At 66.7% G+C, this 19444-nt stretch overlaps 7 protein-coding genes across 7 annotated transcripts; 3 read left to right on the top strand and 4 right to left on the bottom strand.

The window, feature by feature from the left end:
* Nucleotides 1-147: 147 nt before the first annotated feature.
* Nucleotides 148-1638, top strand: H696_05263 (hypothetical protein; the record flags this gene model as incomplete). Its single annotated transcript, XM_009499125.1, has 1 exon — nucleotides 148-1638. The coding sequence occupies one exon, from the start codon at nucleotides 148-150 to the stop codon at nucleotides 1636-1638; it is 1491 nt and encodes a 496-aa protein (XP_009497400.1).
* A 614-nt stretch (nucleotides 1639-2252) lies between these two features.
* On the bottom strand, nucleotides 2253-4230 carry H696_05262 (hypothetical protein). The gene is made up of 3 exons (XM_009499124.1): nucleotides 3913-4230; nucleotides 3530-3773; nucleotides 2253-3373 (listed from the first exon to the last, which is right to left on the bottom strand). The coding sequence occupies exons 1-3, from the start codon at nucleotides 4131-4133 to the stop codon at nucleotides 2537-2539; spliced, it is 1302 nt and encodes a 433-aa protein (XP_009497399.1). The 5' UTR covers nucleotides 4134-4230; the 3' UTR covers nucleotides 2253-2536.
* A 1875-nt stretch (nucleotides 4231-6105) lies between these two features.
* On the top strand, nucleotides 6106-8945 carry H696_05261 (phenylalanyl-tRNA synthetase, beta subunit). The gene is made up of 5 exons (XM_009499123.1): nucleotides 6106-6265; nucleotides 6455-6561; nucleotides 6646-6784; nucleotides 6940-8359; nucleotides 8543-8945. The coding sequence occupies exons 1-5, from the start codon at nucleotides 6131-6133 to the stop codon at nucleotides 8692-8694; spliced, it is 1953 nt and encodes a 650-aa protein (XP_009497398.1). The 5' UTR covers nucleotides 6106-6130; the 3' UTR covers nucleotides 8695-8945.
* A 75-nt stretch (nucleotides 8946-9020) lies between these two features.
* Nucleotides 9021-11819, bottom strand: H696_05260 (fumarate hydratase, mitochondrial). The gene is made up of 6 exons (XM_009499122.1): nucleotides 11774-11819; nucleotides 11472-11632; nucleotides 10999-11346; nucleotides 9940-10582; nucleotides 9605-9791; nucleotides 9021-9473 (listed from the first exon to the last, which is right to left on the bottom strand). The coding sequence occupies exons 2-6, from the start codon at nucleotides 11624-11626 to the stop codon at nucleotides 9340-9342; spliced, it is 1467 nt and encodes a 488-aa protein (XP_009497397.1). The 5' UTR covers nucleotides 11627-11632; nucleotides 11774-11819; the 3' UTR covers nucleotides 9021-9339.
* Nucleotides 11820-12251: 432 nt separating this feature from the next.
* Nucleotides 12252-14707, bottom strand: H696_05259 (hypothetical protein). Its single transcript, XM_009499121.1, has 5 exons — nucleotides 14467-14707; nucleotides 14200-14348; nucleotides 13836-14077; nucleotides 12815-13713; nucleotides 12252-12574 (listed from the first exon to the last, which is right to left on the bottom strand). Exons 1-5 carry the CDS (start codon nucleotides 14636-14638, stop codon nucleotides 12540-12542), a joined length of 1497 nt encoding a protein of 498 aa, XP_009497396.1. The 5' UTR covers nucleotides 14639-14707; the 3' UTR covers nucleotides 12252-12539.
* A 1180-nt stretch (nucleotides 14708-15887) lies between these two features.
* Nucleotides 15888-17515, top strand: H696_05258 (3'(2'),5'-bisphosphate nucleotidase). The gene is made up of 3 exons (XM_009499120.1): nucleotides 15888-16036; nucleotides 16140-16468; nucleotides 16668-17515. The coding sequence occupies exons 1-3, from the start codon at nucleotides 15919-15921 to the stop codon at nucleotides 17370-17372; spliced, it is 1152 nt and encodes a 383-aa protein (XP_009497395.1). The 5' UTR covers nucleotides 15888-15918; the 3' UTR covers nucleotides 17373-17515.
* Nucleotides 17516-17610: 95 nt separating this feature from the next.
* H696_05257 (ubiquitin-conjugating enzyme E2 J1) lies at nucleotides 17611-19444 on the bottom strand. The gene is made up of 4 exons (XM_009499119.1): nucleotides 19152-19444; nucleotides 18876-18960; nucleotides 18591-18696; nucleotides 17611-18433 (listed from the first exon to the last, which is right to left on the bottom strand). The coding sequence occupies exons 1-4, from the start codon at nucleotides 19395-19397 to the stop codon at nucleotides 17692-17694; spliced, it is 1179 nt and encodes a 392-aa protein (XP_009497394.1). The 5' UTR covers nucleotides 19398-19444; the 3' UTR covers nucleotides 17611-17691.

Raw genomic sequence — 19444 nt, 5'->3', positions numbered from 1 at the left:
TCGCCGGTCCCACGGTGGCCCACTTATCCTCAATCACCAGCTCCTCCCACTCCATGCCCATTCTCCATGGGTCTCTCCCCGCTTGCCTGAGCCGAGTTTCTCCGCGTGTTGTGCACCTCCTCGCCTCCTGCCGCTCCAACACCAGCCATGTTCCCGACCACCACTCCCGCTCGGCCACACTCTGCCTCGGCTGACGTCTACCCTGAGAGCCCCTCCGGCCAGGCCCGTCCGATGGGCGCCGATGTGTGCCTCATGCCGATGGGCGATCCGGCATTCACCCCCTCCGAGCAGGTCCCCCCCTCGCAGGCTCCCACCACCCCGACCGCCCCCCGTGCCCTGACCTATGCCAGCATGCCCCGGCACTCGGAGCGGGTCCTGGCCGCCGGGCCGCATGGCGCCGTCTCGCGCCCGGCCTCCCCCGATGGTGTTGCCCGCGTGCTCTTCCAAAATGCCCCCGGGCCTGCCATGCCCTCCAGCCAGGCGCCCCCGACCGGGGGCCAGTACCCGGCCAGCATGGTCAATGCCCCGGGCAAGCCGGCCTACCGGACCCCGGTGGCCTCGGCCCAGCCCACCCCCCGGACCCCGCCCCCGCCCTACACCGCCAACATGCAGATCGGCATGTCCATCAGCCCCTTCGGCGTGGGGGTGACTCGTGCCGCGGCTCTCGGTCGGCTGGCCGTGGCCCGGCGTGCCGGGCTCCTGAGCAGCCCCGCTCGGGCCCTCTGCAAGGCCCTGCTGATTGCCCCGGGGCCGCAGCGCCAAACTCCCGGCCATGCTTCTCCGGGCCATCCGATCGACCATGGCAATCTCATCGTCCTGGACCTGGACACCGAGTGTCCCGGCGAGATGCCGGACCCCTCAGGCCCCCACCCCCACCACCACACGGCCCTGCCTCGGAGCGACCGGCTCTTCCTGGATTCCAAGGGCTTCTTCTCGGCCCGGGACTGGGTCATCGCGGCTCTCGAGCACTTCCAGCAGCCGGAGGACCTGCCCGATTGTGCGGAGTCCCTGCGCGTGGTCTTCGCCACGGTCCAGGCCCAGAGCAACGCCATCCGGGCGCTGCTCGAGAGCGGGCACCTGCAGATCCGTGTCGGGGCCCAGACAGCCCCAGCTCCGGCGGCCGCCCCGGCCCCGGCCCCGGCCCCGGCCCCGGCCCCGATGGCCGCCGGCCCCAGCCACCCCGGGCCCGAGGCCCCGCCGCACTACCTCCAGCAGCTGGCCGACATCGAGCAGCGCCAGCGTGCGGCCCCGTCGCGCCCGGTCCCGGCGGTCGCCGGCTTGACCAGCCCCACCTCGGCCGCCACTTCCACCAAGCGCAAGCCGGTGGAGCAGCTGAACCCGGCCGCCGTGCTGGCCGAAACCGCGGTGGCCGTGGGCCCCGGGCCCCGGACCCCAGCCCGGGCCGACTCCCGCCGCGACGACTCCACCGTGGTGGTCTTCTCTCGGAAGCGCCATTGCCCGGAGAAGGCGGCCGACCCCACCGCCTCGCCCAGTCCCACTTGCATGGTCGCCCCCGCCGGGCCGACTAGTGCCCCGGCGGCTGCCCTTGCCGCCGAGAGCGACAGCGCCACCTCGGTGGCCGCCCAGGAGGACATGCCCGCCATCGGGTCACCCACCTGCCGGGTGCTCTTCGCCTGAAGGGGACCAGTGGGCCCGAAAGGACACCACACGGGTGTGAGACAGGACGTGTGCGCGCGCGCGCGCGGTGTGTGTGTGAGAGAGAATGCCCAGGCGCCCGGGCGCAAGGGCGTGTCTCCGCCCACCGAGACATCGTCCGCCGGTGGCAGGCCCGCCCCGATCCCCCCCCGCGGGGCGGGGACCTCCCGGCGGACAAGAACCGAAAACCAGAAACCCACAAAATAGATAGACAGCGAAACGAACTTGCCTGTGTCCGCGCCTCTGGCCTTCTTTTCCCCCTCCCCTTGCGCGGCTTTTTTTTTTTTTTCCACATTCACGCACATGTTCCCCCTACTCCCAGGGGGGGGGGAGGGGGGCGAGGAATGCACATTCAGGCGCCCGGTTGGGATGATACCCATCTCCAGGCGGCGGATGGGCTGCGGTGAGGACCCCTTGGACAGCCCGCCTTGTCGAATGGATTGTGTGTGTGTGTGTGTGTGGGGGGGGGGGGTGGGGGGGGAGAGGGGAAAACACCCGGCTGATGGTTTGGCCGTGCTGCGGTGCACCCATGTGTCTGCTCGCCAGGCAGAGGTAAGAGGGACGACGGTTTACTCGCGTGGCAACCGCCAGCTGTGTATCGATGGATGGATGGGTATCTGTGTATATGTGGTGTGTGCGTGTGTGCGAGCACATGCATATCGCAATGGGAGCAGCAGACACAGAGGGCACATGAAAAGGAGATAGGATGCTGGAGGGTGCGCGCGCGCGCGAGAAAGAGAGAAGGACAGAGAAAAGTGGCAACAGAAGGACAGGGGCCGGCGCCATCGAGCGGCAAATGTGCACACACACACACACGCGCGCGAGCGTACACACATGCAGCAACGCGCGACGCGTGTGCGCGCGTGACACATGCAGGCGCTTACTTCTTCTCCTCGGCCACCGGCTTGTCGTTCACCCAGGTCGGGGTGACGGCGCGCAGGAAGCGCATGAACTTGAAGAAGCCCACGGCGTGCTCGGTCCGGCCATCCGGATCGGTGACCTCCTGGGGGAAGGCAATGCCACAGCCATAGAGGCGCGGCACGGCGCGGAAGGTGCCGGTCTTGTGGTCGAAGTCCAGGTCGGTGAATGCCTGGCCGGAGGCGGCGTCCACCAGCTCCGGCAGGGAGTTCCGAGCGAAGCCCACCGCGAAGACGATCTTGGTCACATCGCGCAGGGTCTCCGCGTAGATGGCCTGCTCGTGGGCCAGGTCCGGGGTGGTGGCCGAGCGGTCCTCCACCACATTGTTGTGGATCATGCCGTCCTCATCGACATCGGCCCCAGGGGTGAGGCACACACGGGACAGGTTGGCATGCTTGCGCCAGTTGGCGGCATCCAGGTTCTGCTGGGCCCAGATGGCGGCCTCGCCCTTGAGACCGGTGTTGTCACGGCGAATCCACCCGTCCATGAACTGGGCGTAGCGCAGCGGCGACCGGAAATAGTTCCGGACCTCCTTGACGTTGGCGTGCATGAGGTTGCGCACGGCCAGCACGGCCGAGTGCGAGGACCCAATGACGGCCACCACGTCCTCCGGCCCGACGAAGGAGGTCAGCTTGGAGGGAGACAGGGAGATGTCCAGGGGAATCTCCCGCAGCTCGGGGTGCGCCGCGCTGAAGGCCGGCAGCGACAGCGGATGCGATCCCGACGCCAGGACCACACGCTCGGCCGCGATGGAGGCCGGGCCATTCTTCCCCGTCACGGAGGCAGACCAGGTGTTGGTCTAACAGGCGTGTGTGTACGGGGGGGGCGGGGGAGGGTCAGATTCTTGGATACCCTGCGGGGTTGGGGGAGGCCGGGGGCGGGTGTTGGATGCGGGGTCGGCTGCCCTTGCCCCTGTGGAGCCTCGGCATCCGGGTCCAGGCATGCTTCGGCGTACCTCGGCGTCGAAGGCCAGCTTCTCGACCGAGCCAAAGATCGGGCTGACATCGTCGCGCTCGCGCAGGCCGTCGGTCAGGAAGCGGACCAGCTCGCCGGCATGCGACAGCTCGCACCCGGTGTTCTGATCCATGGCCTCGAGCTTGGAGAAGGCGTTCTCGCCCTTGCTGGCCGCTTGAGCGATCACATCGCGGAAGGGCTGCACTCCGGTGGCGTACTGCACAAAGAAGGTGACCTTGGTGTTGCTGCGCGTGCGTGTGTGGAGAGGAAGGGGGGGGAGGAGAGGGGGGAGGTCAGAGAAGAGCCGATGGCCTGGCACCTGACAGGGGAGCCACGGGAAGCGGAGGGGAGGGGAGGGGAGGGGGGGGGGGGGGGGCCACGCACCTGGGAACCTCATTGTACTCCAGGGGGATGCGGCCGCCGGTGAAGAGCGGGTCCACCCAGGCAACCTGGGTGGCGCCGGACTCGAGAAGGTTGCCAACGGCAGCAGCACCGGCAGGGCCGGCGCCCACCACAAGGGCGTCAAAGGTGCGGGCAGGGGCGGCCATGGTCGAGAAGTGGCGAAGATGGGGGGAGGCGCGGAAAAGGCGCAAGGGATGGAGCATATAGGAGGGAGGAGGGCGGGCGAGGGGAGGGAAGGCGTGGGCGAGGGGGTGGGCGCTTGATGGAGAGCTATCTGGAGGGGCAATGGCAGGAGGCCAAGGGGCGCGCTGGGACAGGTCCCGAAGAAGGCCCGGGGGGGTAGGCCGATCCGGAGGCCAGCCACGGCATTTGATCGACCGGGACCGGGCCCGGGTCTGCGTGGAAGGGCCCCACAGGCCGGGTCGGAGGCACACAACGGCCGCCAGGCCCTTGGTGCAGGTGCAGAGGGCCGCGAAGGGGGGAACCCCGAGAGCAAGTGCATGGATATTCCCCCGGCCCCGCTGCCTGCTGCTGTGCGCCCTGGCGCCGAAGCTCCGGCGGAGGCACCCCTTCCTTAGTGCAGGGACACACGGATGCCGGCTCGCCCGGGGGCCGAGGTCAGTGGGACCAGACCTCGGTCGACTTGGATCCGAGGTGGGGGGTTCGCACATTGTCACCCGACGCTGGAGGATGACTCACGGGAGGGCGGGCCGGGCCGATGCATTCACCGGCTTGTTCACGGCCGTGAGGCCAGGACCTGGCAGGGGGACACACATGACCAGCCAAAGGCTGGCCAAAAAAAAAAATGCGAGTACCCAGTCAAGCCTGGGCGGCTGTGGCTGGCTCATCGGGGGAATGATGAATTTTCCAGCTGCCGCCACCGGGCATGAATGGCCGAGCGGGCGGGCAGAGAGTCCACCCAAGCGCGGTCCAGACGCCCGCCCGGCCGGAGCCGCTCACTTCCCCGGCACGCGCCACTCCTGGGGAGCCGGGGTCTCCCTGGCTCCCAACCGACCGAGAGCCCGGGCTCGGCATGCATTCATGCGAGGGACTGCCAGCCATCAAAAGGCGTACAACCATACAGAGGCTTCAAGCCCCCCCCCCCCCCCCGCGTGCTGGGGTCCTCGAACAAATGATTGCCCCCGACTGGCTTAATCATGCCGGCCGCATCAATTAACTTAACGGTGAACGCAGAACGCCGAGCCGGGCCTGGAAGAGCGCCCTCCGTCCAGATCTGCGTGCGCATGTCGAGAGTCTCTATGGAGTCTGTCCCATACCTCACTCGGACGGCTTGCGTGTCCCGCCCCAACCGCTGGTGGGTACAACCACGCGCGGATTCTGGTCCGGTCTACAATGGTGCTTTATGCTGTTTCCTCTAATGTTGTTACATGCTCTCGTGACCTCAGAACAGGCGGCCAGATCGCTGGCCGGCCTCCTCTGGCCAGGGGAAGCGGACGGCAACAACCGGCGGGTCCATGCACCGACGGACGCGGGCGCACCGGGCCTCCCCGAGCCGGGCGCCGCGCGACGGTTTGTGGCCGCCAAGCCCGCCTCCCGGCCCTTGCGCCCCCAGGGCGCCTCCCCATGATGTATGCGGGGGGGGGGGACAGTAGGCCGTACCCACACGTGGCGCTAGACAAACGGGCACACAGGCCGGGGCCCCGGTGAGGGTGTGCATCTGGCCGGTGGCCAGGCGGGAATCCTGCTGAGGGCTGTGCCTGCTCCCGAGTCCGAGCGCGTGCAAGTCTCGGCGCTCTTGAGCGGGACCAGTTTGCCTGGCCGAATCTGAGGGGCGAGCGGAGGGGGGCGGGGGGAGTCTCTGGAGCGACCAGCAGCGTCTGGTCCGCCTTTTCCAAGGGGCCCCTCTCGGTCATGGCTGGTGGTCCCATCTTTTCGCGCGCGCCGCCAGCCCTCGCCCGGCCTCCAGCCCCCCCCCCCCCCCCCCCCCCCCCCCCCCCCCCCCCCCCCCCCCAGAGAGAGCCCCTCCTGCTGGCGGTGGCCGCCACTCTGGCACTCCTCCTGCCACGGCCCAGAAGGGGAGGGCCGGCGGGGTGTTTCTGGCACCGGCGGTGCCCGCGGCACACCCCTCCATCCCACTCCCCTCTCTGCCCTCCCCCTTCTCCCCTCGCCGCCGCTCACGCCGCCAGCGCGCACGCGCACCCGCCCACCCACACCCGCCCACCCACCCCCACACGCCACCATGCCGACGATCTCCATCAACCGCGCGGCCCTCCTCGAGACCCTCGGCTTCAATGCCAAGGGTCTGACCGAGGACGAGAAGGACAAGGAGTTCGACCAGCTTTGCTTCGACTTCGGCATCGAGCTCGACGAGATTGTGCGCCCTTCGTGCCACGGGGAGGAGGGGGCCGACGGCCGGGATCGCGCCGAGCTGGCCCGGCCCGGCCCGGCACACCTGCCCGCCGTATTGCCGGGACTCTGCATTCTCTTCCTCCTGGTATGCTGACACTCCATCTCCCCCCCCCTCCCCCCCTGCCCTTTCCTCCCCTCCCTTCCTGGCCGGCAGACCTCCGAGAAGGCCATGAAGGCCAAGGAGCATGGCGCCACGGAGGCCGACAATGTCGATGCCTCCTCCGACGAGATCATCTATCGCATTGAGATCGGCGCCAACCGGTATGCTCCGCGGTGTTTCTTTTCCCCCGCCTTTCCCCCCCCCCCCCCCCATTTCCCGTCGGCCCTGACCCCCTCCCGTGCCAGCTACGATCTCCTCTGCTTCGAGGGCCTGGCCCGCGCGCTGCGCATCTTCCAGGGCAAGGTCAAGGACCTGCCCAACTACACCGCCGTCCCGGCCAAGGACGCCGCCTCGCAGGTGACCGTCACCGTCACCAAGGACGCTGTGCGCACTGCCCCCTCCCCCCCCCCCCCCCCCCCCCTCTTTGTTTCCCTCTTCCCCATGTGGATGAGTGCGCACTGCCCACAGCTTGCTCACATCTCTCCCTCCTCCCTTCCTCCCTTGCTTCATCACCACCATGACCTGGTCCCCTGTCGCAGGCCAACGGGCCCCGGCCGTACATCGTGGCGGCCGTCCTGCGTGGCGTCACCTTCACCCAGGCCAGCCTGGACTCCTTCATCGACCTGCAGGACCGCCTGCACCAGAACATCTGCCGGAAGCGCTCGCTTGTTGCCATCGGCACCCACGACCTGGACAAGATGGCCAAGGCCCCCTCCGGCGGGTATGCCATCACCTATGACTATGAGCTGGCCCATGTGGACGGCAAGCCGTCGGACAAGTTCCGCTTCTCGCACCTGGGCGCCAGCCTGGACAGCCCCATGCATGTGGATGACATGCTGCGGAGCTTCGTCGAGCCGGCCGGTCACCACCTGGCCCCGTATGTGCCGCTCATTCGCACGGCCGCCAACGCCGATGATGCCACCCGCCGGTTCCCGGTTGTCCGGGACACCGCCTGTGTCATTTCCCTGCCGCCGGTCATCAACAGCGAGCGTTCCAAGATCACCCTCGACACTCGGGACATCCTGGTCGAGTGCACGGCCACCGACCTGACCAAGGCCATCATCGTGCTGAACACCATGCTCTGCATGTTCAGCGAGTATTGCGCCGATGCCCCGTACACTTGCGAGCAGGTGACCGTCACCTACGAGTCCCCGGTCCCCGGGTCGCCGGTTGTCCGCGACACCGAGTCTCTGGTGCACACGTACCCGGACTTCGCCCTGCGGCCCTTCCGCACCACGGTCGCCTACATCAACAGCCGGGTGGGCATCGACATCGACGCGGCCGAGGCCTGCATGCACCTGCAGCGCATGGGTCTCCAGGCGGAGCACCTCGGTGATGGGCACCTGGCCGTCTCGGCCCCGGCCACCCGGTCGGACATCCTGCACGAGTGCGACATCATGGAGGATGTGGCCGTGTCCTTCGGCATCAACAACATCCCCCCGCCGGCGGCGCCGCCCACTGCCACGGCCGGCTCCGAGCAGCCGCTCAACCAGCTCAGCGACCTGGTCCGCCGGGAGCTGGCCTTCAACGGTCTGACCGAGGCCCTGACCTTCTCCCTGGTGTCGGCGGCCGAGAACAGCACGCACCTGTGCCCGGGCCCGGTGTCCGAGGAGGAGCGCCAGCGGCTGCTGGCCGACACCGTGATCCTGGACAACCCGGCCACCCGGGAGTTCGAGGTGGTTCGGACCTCCCTGCTGCCGGGGCTTTTCAAGACCATCGCCTGCAGCAGCCACCAGAACCTACCGATCAAGCTGTTCGAGGTGTCGGATGTCGTGCTGAAGGATGCCTCCATGGAGGTGGGCGCCGTCAACCGTCGTCTGGTGGCCGGTGCTGTTTGCTCGCAGGAGGCCTCTTTCGAGGAGGTCCATGGCATCCTGGACCGGGTCATGGCCATGCTGGACGTCAAGTTCGCCAAGAAGGGCGACGAGGCCAGCGGCTACTATGTCCTGGCGGATGATGGTGCGTGTTTGTGCGGGGGGCCGGGGCATGGTGGTTTTCTTCTTCTTCTTCTTCTTCTTTTCGCCCCTTGCTCAATCTCATTTCGTTCCCTCCGTCCCTGACATCGACGCCTGTCTCCGTCGCTCGCCGGCCCCGCTCGCACTGATGATGATGGGGAAAAACAAACAAACCCCACGCCCACAGACCCTGCCTTCCTGCCGGGTCAGTGTGCCAAGGTCATGTACAAGGGCCAGAAGATCGGGCAACTGGGTGTCCTCCACCCCCAGGTGAATGTCAACTTTGGCATTTCCTATCCCCTGTCGGCCTTCCAGTTCAACCTCGAGCACTTCGTGTAAAAGTAGTTGTCCCTTCCCCCCCCCCCCCCTCCCCTTCCCTCCCTCCCGGCGTACGCGGCGGACTGGGTGTGCGCGGACACACCCGCCTCAGTCCATGTCCATACACCGTGCGGCGCCGACATCATGCACTCCCCCTCGCCTCCGACCGTGAGCAGCCCCCCCGCTCCCTCCAAGAAAAGGAGGGGCCTGGTCCGGAGGTGCGCCCTTTGTCCCCTCCCCACTCACATCCAGAATATACACCCTATTTGGTACATACACCCCTGTGTCCGTCCCCGCTCTGTCCAGGGAAGGCCAGCCTTGATGCGCACACACCATTGCAAGATCTCCACATACACACACACATGGCAACACACGGAGTACGTGAGGGCGGCTGTATTTTGCTCATCGAGGACGCTCATCTGCGCGCGGCAGGCGACGCCGAGCAAACACAAACAAGACACTCACTCATGGTCACGAAGCAAACACACACGCGCGCACGGTCAGGGGGGGAAGAAGGCGGTGACGCCCGCGCACGTGTTTCGCTCGCCACGGCCCCCCCCCCCACCCCCACCCCCCTTCAGGGGAGACAGGAAGGGATGGAAAGAGGGAGGGAGCGAACGCCCATAGGTCGGGCCGTGGCTAGTGCACACACATACACACGCGCATTTACTTGGGGTGGATCATGTCCTCCGGGCGGACCCACTGGTCGAACTGCTCCTCGGTCAGATGGCCCAGGGCAATGGCGGCCTCCTTGAGGGTGGTGCCCTCGAGGTGGGCCTTCTTGGCGCAAGCGGCAGCCTCTGCGTGCGGCGAAGAGAGGGAGAGGAGACAGACACACACAGACAGACACAACGCGGGTCAGTGACATGGCCCGGCCTCGGCATGCTTTGCAAATAAGAGAAAAAGCCACAGCAGCAGACACTGCACGCACTGTCGTAGCCAATGTGGGGGTTGAGGGCGGTGACAAGCATGAGGGACTCCTTCATGATGGTGTCAATGCGCTGGGTGTTGGCCTCGATGCCGACAACGCAGTTGTCAGTGAACGAGTGGCACGAGTCAGCCAGCAGACGCAGGGAGTGCAGGAAGTTCTTGATCATGGACGGCTTGAAGACGTTGAGCTGTCGAGGGGGGGGGGGGGGGGGGGGGGGACATGTCAGTGGCTGTGGGCAGCATCGAAGTGAGGAAGAGCGCAAGAAAGCGAGAAAAGCACCCCCTCCCCTTCCGGCCGCTCGGGCGCGCTCCCCTGGCAGGGGGCACATGGCATACCTCAAGGTGGCCGTTGGAGCCGCCGACGGTCACGGTGACATGGTTGCCGAAGACCTGGGTGCAGACCATGGTCACAGCCTCGGACTGGGTGGGGTTGACCTTGCCAGGCATGATGGACGAGCCGGGCTCATTCTCGGGGAGGTTAATCTCGCCCAGGCCGCAGCGGGGGCCGGACCCGAGCAGGCGGATGTCGTTGGCGATCTTCATGAAGGAGGCGGCAAAGGTGTTCAGGGCACCGTGGGCCTCGATGATGGCGTCATGGGCGGCCAGGGCCTCGAACTTGTTCGGGGCCGTCTGGAAGGGGTAGCCGGTCTCCTGGGCAATGGCCGAGGCAATGGCCACATCGAAGCCCTTGGGCGTGTTGATGCCGGTGCCGACGGCGGTACCGCCCTGGGCCAGGTAGTACAGGCGGGGGAGGTAGCTCTTGACGCGCTCGATGCCGAACTCCACCTGCTGCACGTAGCCGGAGAACTCCTGGCCCAGAGTCAGGGGGGTGGCGTCCTGCAGGTGAGTGCGGCCGATCTTGATGATCGGCTCGAACTCGGCCGACTTGGCGGCCAGCGCATCGCGCAGCTTCTCCATGGCGGGCAGAAGGCGCTCGTGGGTCTCGAGGACGGCCGCGATGTGCATGGCAGTGGGGAAGCTGCGCGAGGGGGCGGGGGGGGGGGGGGGGGCGCGTCTGAACTCCAGTCACGGGGTAATCTCGTATGGGGTCGCATGCTGGGTTGTTGGGGGCAGAAAGGAAGCAACGAGCAAAGGCTCTTAGTTGGTGGCTGGCTGAGAGGCCGCCTCCGGGGCCTTTTCCGAGATGACAACCTCCTCAACAGTGGCGGCGGGGGCCTCCTCGATGGCAATCGGGGTGTCCTCCGCACCGGGGGGGGGGTACGGGGGTACGGGGGAAGGGGCAAACGGGAGACCACTGTCAGAATGCAAGCACACCATAACAGTGGCAGACACACATGTGCGTCTGGGCGGACATGTGTACGCATGCACACGGGCAGGGCGGCAAAGGGGACACGCAGGGCACCAGCCAAACAGGGGCGATTGACATCGACGTACGAGTCGTTGGAGGACTGGCTCTTGTTGACGTGGTCGTTCGGGTGAACCGGCGTCTTGGAGCCGAGGGTGCCGCCGAGCATCTCGATGGCACGGTTGGAGATGACCTCGTTGGTGTTCATGTTGGTCTGGGTGCCGGAGCCGGTCTGCCAGACAACCAGCGGGAAGTGGTCATTCAGCTTACCCTGGATGACCTCGTCGGCGGCGGCCACAATGGCGTCGCTCACCTCCGGCGACAGACCATGCTGGCGGTTGACCACGGCCGCGGACTTCTTCAGCACACCGAAGGCCTTGATCAGGGGGGCGGGCATGCGCTCGCTCGGGCCACCGATGTCGAAGTTCTTCAGGGAGCTGTGGGCCGTTACGGCCAGAGCCGGATCAACAAGGTGAGATGGCGGTCAAGATGGACCGTGTGTGTGTGTGTATCGGGGGGGGGGGGGGGGGGGCAGAACATGCGCGCATGTGCGCTCACGCACCGCTGAGTCTGGGCACCCCAGTACTTGTCGTCAGCAACCTCGACCGGGCCGAAGGTGTCATACTCGGTGCGCCGGGCGACGGCCGAGGTGCCGAAAGCCCGGGAGGCAGCGGTGCAAGCATGGCGCTGGGCGACACGGGAAACCTGGGACAGCATGGTGGTCTGGAGGAGGGCGGCGGCAATGCGGGGAGAGAGAGAGAGAGAGAGAGAGAGAGAGGAGGGGCGAGGGGACCAGGGCAGGCGAGGAGAGCGGTGAGCTTCGGCAGGGGGAGGATCGCGGGGTGCTGAGCGGTGCAGACGCACGGGTGGGGGCTTTATCGAGCGAGAGGCAAGCAGGAGGAGAAGCCGGGGTCGATGTGCATTTTCGGCCGGGCACGCGGCCGCCGGTAGAGGGCCCGAAAAAGCAGCCCCGCTGGATGCGCCCGGCCGGGGACCGGGGGTCGCGTATCTCTGCCCAGGCAGGGGGGCCGCGGATGCACCGACTGCCAAGCGCACGCACCGGCTCAGCCGCACCCACGCCCGCCCCAGAGACCCAGGCCCCGTCTCCTCCTCCTCCTCCTCCGGGACAGCCCCAGCCCCCATTGGGCGCCAGGGCGCCGCGCCTGCCCCCATCCCATTCTGCCCAAAGATGCGTCCAACCACCCGGCTCCCCGTGCGCGACGCACCCTCGCGAGACACCCCCCGCGCGCGCGCGCGCGCGCGCGCACGCACAGAACAACCCAGGGCAGGCCGCTCCCCCCGGCCACCCGCACACAGCCTCGGCCAAGGAAAACGAGAGCCGCACGTTTGAAGTCGTCTAATGGATGGTCGGTGACATGTGATCTGGTCAAGTGCATCTGTGACTGCCAGCGTATGGGCCGCCCTCCGCTTGCTATCCCCACAGCCACTTTGCTCCGGACAAAGCGAGACACAGGGGAGAGGAGGGACATTCGTTCCTGCATGTGTGTGTAGGTTCAAATGCAACTGCACAGCTGGAAAGACATCGGGCGGGCTCAAGGGCGCGTGGCGCGCTCCCGGGCCCCAATGGCTTCGGCGCGGCGCTCGATGAGGTCGGGTGTTGTCTGTGAGATCAGTCGAGATAGAGCTTGTCGTTGACGTGGTGAGCTGCACGCGCGCGCGCGCGCGTGTGTGCGTGAGAGCGTTTCCGGTCGGAGAGCCACCGGAGGAAGGAACGGCCGAGGATGCCGAAAGAACGGCAGGCAGGAAGTCGATTGGGTGTCAGCATCCCGCAGGCAGGCTGGGCACGGGTTCCCCCCTCCCCCCTCCCTCCCCCAAAGGGGCGCCCCGGAGCAGGGGGAAGAGCTAAAGAAAAGAAACAACCAGACGTGGCCGCCACAAACGCACCCTCCTCCTCGACAGTGTAGCCCGGCGCCAGGAAGGAGTCCTTCAGGAAGGCATCCCGGTGAATGGTGCACTGGGCCGAGACGACGCTGTTCTCCAGATTGACGCCGGTCTCGATGGTGACATGATCCATGACGATACTGTTGCGGATGGTCACCCCCTCGCCGATGTTGCAGTGGTTGCCGATGACCGAGTTGAAGACCCGGAAGCCGGAATTCTTGGCCGCAGTGGACAGCTCCTCCGAGGCCTTCAGATACTTCTCCATGCCGATGGGCAGGATGCTACGCCGGTGGATGTCCAAGTTCAGGCGGACATACGCCGAGAGGGTGGCCGCGCGGCGGCAGAACAGCGCCGTCCCGGTGGGCGACCGAATGCGCGAGAAGTCCACCACCGAGCAAACCACCCGCTGGGGGGGCTCCACAAAGTCCGTCTCCTGGGCAATGTCCCCGCTGTCGGCGGTCAGCTGGGAGAAGTCCGCCGCGCCGGCCGACTCGTCGGCCACCACATTCGGGCTCCCGACGGCGGTCTGTGGCCGGAAGGTCGGCACCGTGGACAGGGCCTTCGGCGCATACCGGCTGGAGTAGCTCAGCCACGGGGTGAAGGTCGAGGCGGGAATGAGGGCATTGACCCCGGCATAGGAACCGGAAAGGACCTTCTCGGCGTCCGTCAGGGTGGCCCCAGTCGGGCCGCCAGGCCCCGGGGTCCCATTGAACAGCTCGCTGGCGCTCTTGGTCGTGGAGGCCGGGCCGAGGGAGCGGTATTGGGCCTTCACCAGGAAGGGCACCAGATCGTACTGGATGGACCGGAGATGCTCATTGGCATCCAGCAGCTCGAGGACCCAGTTGCGGAAGACGTAGATATGCTGGTCCAGGACATTCCGGCGGATCTTGAGGGTGGGGAAGCTGTGCAGGCGGTGGCGGAGGTCAGGAAGGGGCGTTTGTCCGGAAGCGGACACAGCGAGGAGCAAGGGCGAGAGCTCGCGAGCCGATGGCCACACGCCCGGCGGGAGGGAGGACACACGCACTGGCGAAGCATGGCCATTCGAACATTGAGGCTGTCGAAGGTGTCCTCGACCGGCTGGTAGAAGAGCAGCCGATCACCGGACTCATTGGTCCCGAGGAAGAGGCCGCCATCAACATCGTCCTTGCTCGGCTCCGGGGTCATGGTGACAATGGTCATCGAGGAGTCGTGCTTCCGGTGGATGTCGAAGACCAAGTGGATGTCGAGGTTGGTGATGAGGTCGCAGCTGACAACAACAAAATCGCCCTGCATCAAGAGAGGGAAGGGGGGGGGGAGGAGGGGCACCCGGGAGGGGTGGCAATGCAGAAGAAAGGTGTAAGTGTCTGGACAGATGGAAGACCCGGAGGCAGGGCAGGGTGGGGACGCACGCGGATCTTGTCCTTCACCTCGCGCAGGGCATCGGCCGTGCCACCCTGCGCCTCGACAACACACAAATCCACCTTCCACCCGGGAGAGGCCTGGTGGAGGAACTCCGTGAACTTGGACGCGAAGCTCGGCTGGGTGATGAGCAGGATGTCTGGGGGAGGGGGGGGGGGACCAGGTGTCAGAACAAAGGGGTCATGTGTCCCCCGGACTCGAGGGCCCGGGCCCGAGCCCGAGCCGGGGTTGGCGAGAGGAAAGCACTGAAGACGCACCATCGCACGCCATCTCCGAGAAGTAGTCCAGCACATAGTGCAGCATCGGGCGGTTGGCGATGGGCAGCAGGGCCTTCGGTACGTCGCCCGACGACAGGGGGTCCAGCTTGGTGGCGTAGCCACCGGCCAGGATCACCACCTGGAATTCATTCTTGAAGGTCCGCAGCGACATGGTGGACGGACGCAGCGGAGGCAGGAGCAGGGGGCGAGAACGCGGGTGTGTATGTGCGTGTGTGTGTGTGTGTGTGGAGCCGGGAGAGGGGGAGCCGGGGGCACGAGAGAAAGGGGGGAGACAGAGAGAGAGAGAGAGGGAGCAGCGAGGACGAAAGAGAGCGGGGGCGGCAGAGGCAGGTGAGGGGGAGGGGAGCGCTAGCGCGGCCGACTTGACGACCAGCCACACTGCCCCGATCTTTTCTCAGGCGGACAGGCCCGGCAGGCGAAGGGAGGAGCCCGAAGCACAACGCCAACCGGACACGATGCCGCCCCACCGGCTGGCCTGTGTCTCCCGTGGGTCGAATCCCGGCCGTCCCCCGTGTCTCCCCTCGCCCGAGGGAGCCAGGTGCATGCGTTCCCCCCGCCCGCCCGCCCCCCCCCTCCCCCCTCCCCCCCGGCCCCCTCCACTGGGTGCCGTCGGCAGGAGGGCGTTCACGGGGTGGAAACGCGACTGCCCGCGGGCGCGTGATCCCCCAGAGCGTGACACCCTCGGAGGGTATAATGTGCCAACTCACTTGTCGGTCGGTCATGCCCCTCTCGCGCCGGGCTGATGGAAATTACACTGGCCGATTTCTCCGGCCAACGGCCCCCCCCCTGTCCGCCGGCCCCCCAACACGCCGGCCGCGGTGTGCGTCGCGAGGGATTACACTGGGCCCGGGGCGTGGCCGAATGTTGGGTGTGAAAAATAACAAACACCCGGCCGACCGACACGGGCAGCGTGAAATGCCGCCAGCGGAGGACAAGCATGAGGCGCCTGTGCGCGAATGGTCTAGCGGAGGCCCGGTGGCGGCAGGCCAAGCTAGCAACCTCTCCCCGGCTCGCCACGAACCGACAGGGCGGCGCACGGGCTGAGGAAAGGGGGGGGGCGGGGGGGGGCGGCCGTGTCGGCGCAGAGGGGCGGGTGTTCGCCAGGTCGCTCACCTGGGGTCGCTCGTGACCCCCCGCGCCATCCTGCCCCATCCCCTCGCCCCGGCGCCGGGCGCGAGAGCGCGATTTTCTTGGCAACGCGCCCAGCCACCGAGTGGCGGCGGCCCCCGAGAGCAGCCCCCCCCAGGGCCTCGGGCAGGGGAGGGGGTGTCATCTTGCTCAGGGATGGGGGGGGGGGTGCAGAGGTGGCTTCTCTGAGCCGAAGCCATGACACATTCGGGGCGGACGAGAAGCTCGCCCTTGGCCGCCGGGCTAACACAAGCATCCATCCCGAGGTCAGCCTCCTCGCCATGGAGACCCGCTGGGGTGTATATGGGCTGGCACGGCACAACAACAGACACCCGACGTCTCGCCACACCCCAGACGAGAGAGAGAGAGCCATCCAGCCCTCCTTCAATCTTTTCCCCCTTCCTCCCTTTCCCCACCATGTGTACGTCCACCCTCCCCCCCCCCCCACACACACACACACACGCACGCACGCACGCGCATCTGACGCACTCGTGCCCCCCTCCCCTCGCCCGGCCCCCATGCAGCCGTCTCTCTTGCCCTCGAGCGCGAGGCCGCCATCAAGGCCGTCGCCGCCGCGTCCCGCCTCTGCCAGGGTGTCTTCAAGAAGCTGATCGCCGATGCGGCTTCTCGCGACTCGGCCACCCAGACCAAGGCCGACCAGTCCCCGGTCACTGTGGCCGACTACGGCGCCCAGGCGGTCATGTGTGCTCTCATCGCCCGCGACTTCCCCAACGACCTGATCGTCGGCGAGGAGGACTCCAAGGACCTGGCCTCGGATGAGGCCCAGCCCATGCGCACCCTGCTGCTGGACCTGGTCAACACCGTCCTCGAGCCGAAGATCACCGAGTCGGAGGTGCGCGCACTGCCTCCCGTTGCCTTCCTTTTCTTTTTTTCTTTTTCCGGCTCTCCCCACACCCCTCTGCCTCTTTCCCGAGCCCCACACCCATGCTTTCACACATGCCCATCGGCGGAGCCCTGCTCGCTGCGAGGGGGCATGCTGCGTGGCCGGCGAATGCTGACCCTCCTCCCTGCATGTGCATGGCCATGCTCAGCTCCTTGCCTTCATCGACCGTGGCAACCATACTGGCGGCTCTACCGGGCGCTTCTGGACCATGGACCCCATCGACGGCACCAAGGGCTTCCTCCGTGGCGAGCAGTTTGCCGTTTGCCTGGCTCTGGTGGACGAGGGTCAGGTCCGCCTCGGTGTCATGGGCTGCCCGAACCTGCCCCTCGGTGATGGGTCCGGCCAGCTGGGCACCATGCAGGTGGCCGTCGCCGGGCAGGGCGCCTTCGAGCTGCCGCTCTTCCCGGCCGACGGGGCCCAGGTCACCGAGCGCCAGATCCACGCCGCCGCTCCGGCCGGCACTCCCCTGCGCTTTGTCGAGTCGGTGGAGGCCGCCCACTCGGACCACTCGGACTCCGGCCGCGTGGCCAAGATGCTGGACATCACCGCCGACCCGGTTCGCATGGACTCCCAGGCCAAGTATGCCTCGGTGGCCCGCGGCGATGCGGCCATCTACCTGCGTCTGCCCACTCGCGCCGGGTACGAGGAGAAGATCTGGGATCACGCCAGTGGCCGGCTCATCGTGGCCGAGGCTGGCGGCCAGGTGACCGACGTCCGCGGCCATGCGCTGGACTTCGGCCAGGGCCGCACCCTCAAGAACAACATCGGTGTCATTGCCACCAGCTCCCCGGAGCTCCAGGAGAAGACCGTCGCCGCCGTGATGGAGGTCCTCAAGCCGAAGAACCTCTGGTGAATGCGCGCCCCCGCGTCACACCACCGGGCCAAAGGCCAAAAAAGCATCCCCCGCTCCCTCTCCTCCCTTCTCCCCTTGTGTCAGCCATTTTCCCCTCTTGAGTGTAAAAAAATAACATGCATTGCTGCATCGCGCCCTCTCTTCCATTGGGAACGCCTTTGGCCGGGCTTCTTGTCTCTGTGCCTGTTCACAAGGCACTATTCTATTGTACAAAGGGGGGAGAGGGGGAATGCAGAGGGAGGGGGAGAGAGAGAGAGAGAGGCACTCCGAGATGGCGTGCTTTTTGGTTGCTTGCATTTTTTTCCTTCACAGCCATGCTCTACAGGGCAGTCGCGACGGCAGCGTCCGGCTCGGAACTGAGGAACAGCCGGCGCGCAATCAGCAGGACAAACAGCCCGGTGAGGACAATGAGAATCCGATCAAGCTGAGAGACGGAGCTTGTCCGGCTGGCCGACTTCTGGCCGAGGCTCTTGACGTCGAGACGCTCAGCAGGCCCGGCCGAGCGGTCGACTTCCGGGGCAGACCCTTCTGGCGAGGAAGGCCCCTCCTCTGTCCGCGCGTCATCCTGGAGGCCGGGGGCTGGCCGCGTGGTGGCACCCCCAACATCGGGCGCGGTAGGGATGCTTCGAACCGTGGAGGCGGCCGATCCGGCCGAGGCCCTCTGTGCGGCAGCCTCGGCCGGGGCGGCGCCCTCCACCGGGGAGGCAGCATTGCCCGGCTCCATGGCCTCGCCCGACAGCGAAGGGGTCTCGCGACCTTGCTTGGCCAATGATGTCGGAGACTCGGCCGGGAGCGACGGTGCCTCGGCCACCGTGGCCGGTGACCCGGACTCCAGTTGATCCGTGCTCTCGTCGAGGATGACCGTCGGCGAGTTGACGATGCTCGTGCTGGCACTGTCGGCCATGGCCGAGATCTCGATCGGGGCTTCGGCAGCGGTGGTGGGGGTGCCGACGTCGGGGTCGGTGCTGGTGCCGGCATCGGGGGCCGGAGCGCTGGGCAAGGCATGGGGGATGTCCAGGTCGCCAATGCGACCGCACTCCTTGCATACAAAGTCATGCGACCTGGGCAGGGAACACAAGGGCCGGCAGGAACAGGGCAGTCCGGTGAGTGGGGTGTCGATTGGGAAGGTGCCCCAAGCGGGTGAAGAGGGAGGACGGGAGGGAGAAGGAAAGGGGAGGGGGGAAGAGGGTGATAAAGAAAAAAGCAAGTCACACGCACTTGATGGCCAAGAGCTTTCGCTCCTCGGCAGACACCTCAAGTGCCCCGATGGCCCCCTCACTCGGGGACAACATATGGCTCATCATGCTCAAACACACCGTGCGAACTGCGGGGTCGAGGAGGCGAGGGGGCGAGGAGGAGGGAGAGCGACAAGATAAAGCAACGGTTAGTGGAATTCGGTGACAAAAGAAAGGGACACCATGATCAGGATGTGCCGCCTCTGCGGCATGTGCATCCATACAGGGGGGGGGCGAGCGTGCGAGTGTGCATGCGGTCATGACGCACTGTCCCAGGCAGGTTGCCAATCCTCCCGGTGGTGCGTGGTGACACTCAGGCAAATTTTGGTGTTGACCTCGAAGCGGCCGGAGGGCTGACACAGAAAGAAAAAGATCAAACGCCAGAGGGGGGCGACGAAGGGAAGAAAAAGACGCGTGGGGTGGGGGGGGGGGGAGGGAGAGAAAGGAGAGAAGAGGACAGGAGTCAGCCGCAGTCAACATCCCGGGCTCGAACCGGGGGAGGAGAGGGGAGGGAGAAGTGAAGCAGCCGGCGCCAACAACGCACTGTCAGGAAGATGATGCTCGGTGGCTCCATCGGGTACTGGGGCGGGAGGAGGATCCGCCCGTGATACAGGCCCCCGGCGTATGGCGAGTCGACCGGGCCGCGCAGGGTAAAGTGCCAGTCCAGGAGATTTTGCCCGTCATTGACCGGCGCACAGACAAATCCATGTGGCGGATCGCGCCGGAGTTGGCTGATCTCCTGCAGCAGACGGCGTATTACTGGAGACGGGGAGCCGGAGTCAGGACGCATTGTGGGACCGATCGGCGGGGAGATCCAGCGGAGGGAGGAGAGGGCGG

Source organism: Fonticula alba (assembly GCF_000388065.1).
Source record: "Fonticula alba strain ATCC 38817 unplaced genomic scaffold supercont2.9, whole genome shotgun sequence".
NCBI classification, from domain to species: Eukaryota; order Rotosphaerida; family Fonticulaceae; genus Fonticula; species Fonticula alba.
Note: the sequence above shows the minus strand (reverse complement) of the source record. Positions and strands in the feature narration are given on the sequence as shown.

Bases quoted from the DNA above. Each gene is read 5' to 3' on its own strand.
- H696_05262 (XM_009499124.1), bottom strand. From the start codon at position 4,133: ATGCTCCATCCCTTGCGCCTTTTCCGCGCCTCCCCCCATCTTCGCCAC. The intron at 3,774-3,912 runs GTGCGTGGCCCC...ACGCACGCGCAG, and splicing joins GAGTACAATGAGGTTCCCAG to CAACACCAAGGTCACCTTCT. The intron at 3,374-3,529 runs GTACGCCGAAGC...CACGCCTGTTAG, and splicing joins AGCTGGCCTTCGACGCCGAG to ACCAACACCTGGTCTGCCTC.
- H696_05261 (XM_009499123.1), top strand. From the start codon at position 6,131: ATGCCGACGATCTCCATCAACCGCGCGGCCCTCCTCGAGACCCTCGGC. The intron at 6,266-6,454 runs GTGCGCCCTTCG...CCTGGCCGGCAG, and splicing joins GCATCGAGCTCGACGAGATT to ACCTCCGAGAAGGCCATGAA. The intron at 8,360-8,542 runs GTGCGTGTTTGT...CCACGCCCACAG, and splicing joins CTATGTCCTGGCGGATGATG to ACCCTGCCTTCCTGCCGGGT.
- H696_05260 (XM_009499122.1), bottom strand. From the start codon at position 11,626: ATGCTGTCCCAGGTTTCCCGTGTCGCCCAGCGCCATGCTTGCACCGCT. The intron at 11,347-11,471 runs GTGCGTGAGCGC...AACGGCCCACAG, and splicing joins TGGGGTGCCCAGACTCAGCG to CTCCCTGAAGAACTTCGACA. The intron at 9,474-9,604 runs GTGCGTGCAGTG...CGCCGCACGCAG, and splicing joins CCCCCACATTGGCTACGACA to AGGCTGCCGCTTGCGCCAAG.
- H696_05259 (XM_009499121.1), bottom strand. From the start codon at position 14,638: ATGTCGCTGCGGACCTTCAAGAATGAATTCCAGGTGGTGATCCTGGCC. The intron at 13,714-13,835 runs GTGCGTGTGTCC...CCGCCTGCACAG, and splicing joins CGAATGGCCATGCTTCGCCA to CTTCCCCACCCTCAAGATCC. The intron at 12,575-12,814 runs GTGCGTTTGTGG...GCGCGCGTGCAG, and splicing joins CTACACTGTCGAGGAGGAGG to CTCACCACGTCAACGACAAG.
- H696_05258 (XM_009499120.1), top strand. From the start codon at position 15,919: ATGGGCTGGCACGGCACAACAACAGACACCCGACGTCTCGCCACACCC. The intron at 16,037-16,139 runs GTACGTCCACCC...GCCCCCATGCAG, and splicing joins CCTCCCTTTCCCCACCATGT to CCGTCTCTCTTGCCCTCGAG. The intron at 16,469-16,667 runs GTGCGCGCACTG...GGCCATGCTCAG, and splicing joins CGAAGATCACCGAGTCGGAG to CTCCTTGCCTTCATCGACCG.
- H696_05257 (XM_009499119.1), bottom strand. From the start codon at position 19,397: ATGCGTCCTGACTCCGGCTCCCCGTCTCCAGTAATACGCCGTCTGCTG. The intron at 18,961-19,151 runs GTGCGTTGTTGG...TTTCTGTGTCAG, and splicing joins CGAGCATCATCTTCCTGACA to CCCTCCGGCCGCTTCGAGGT. The intron at 18,697-18,875 runs GTGCGTCATGAC...TCGACCCCGCAG, and splicing joins TTGGCAACCTGCCTGGGACA to TTCGCACGGTGTGTTTGAGC.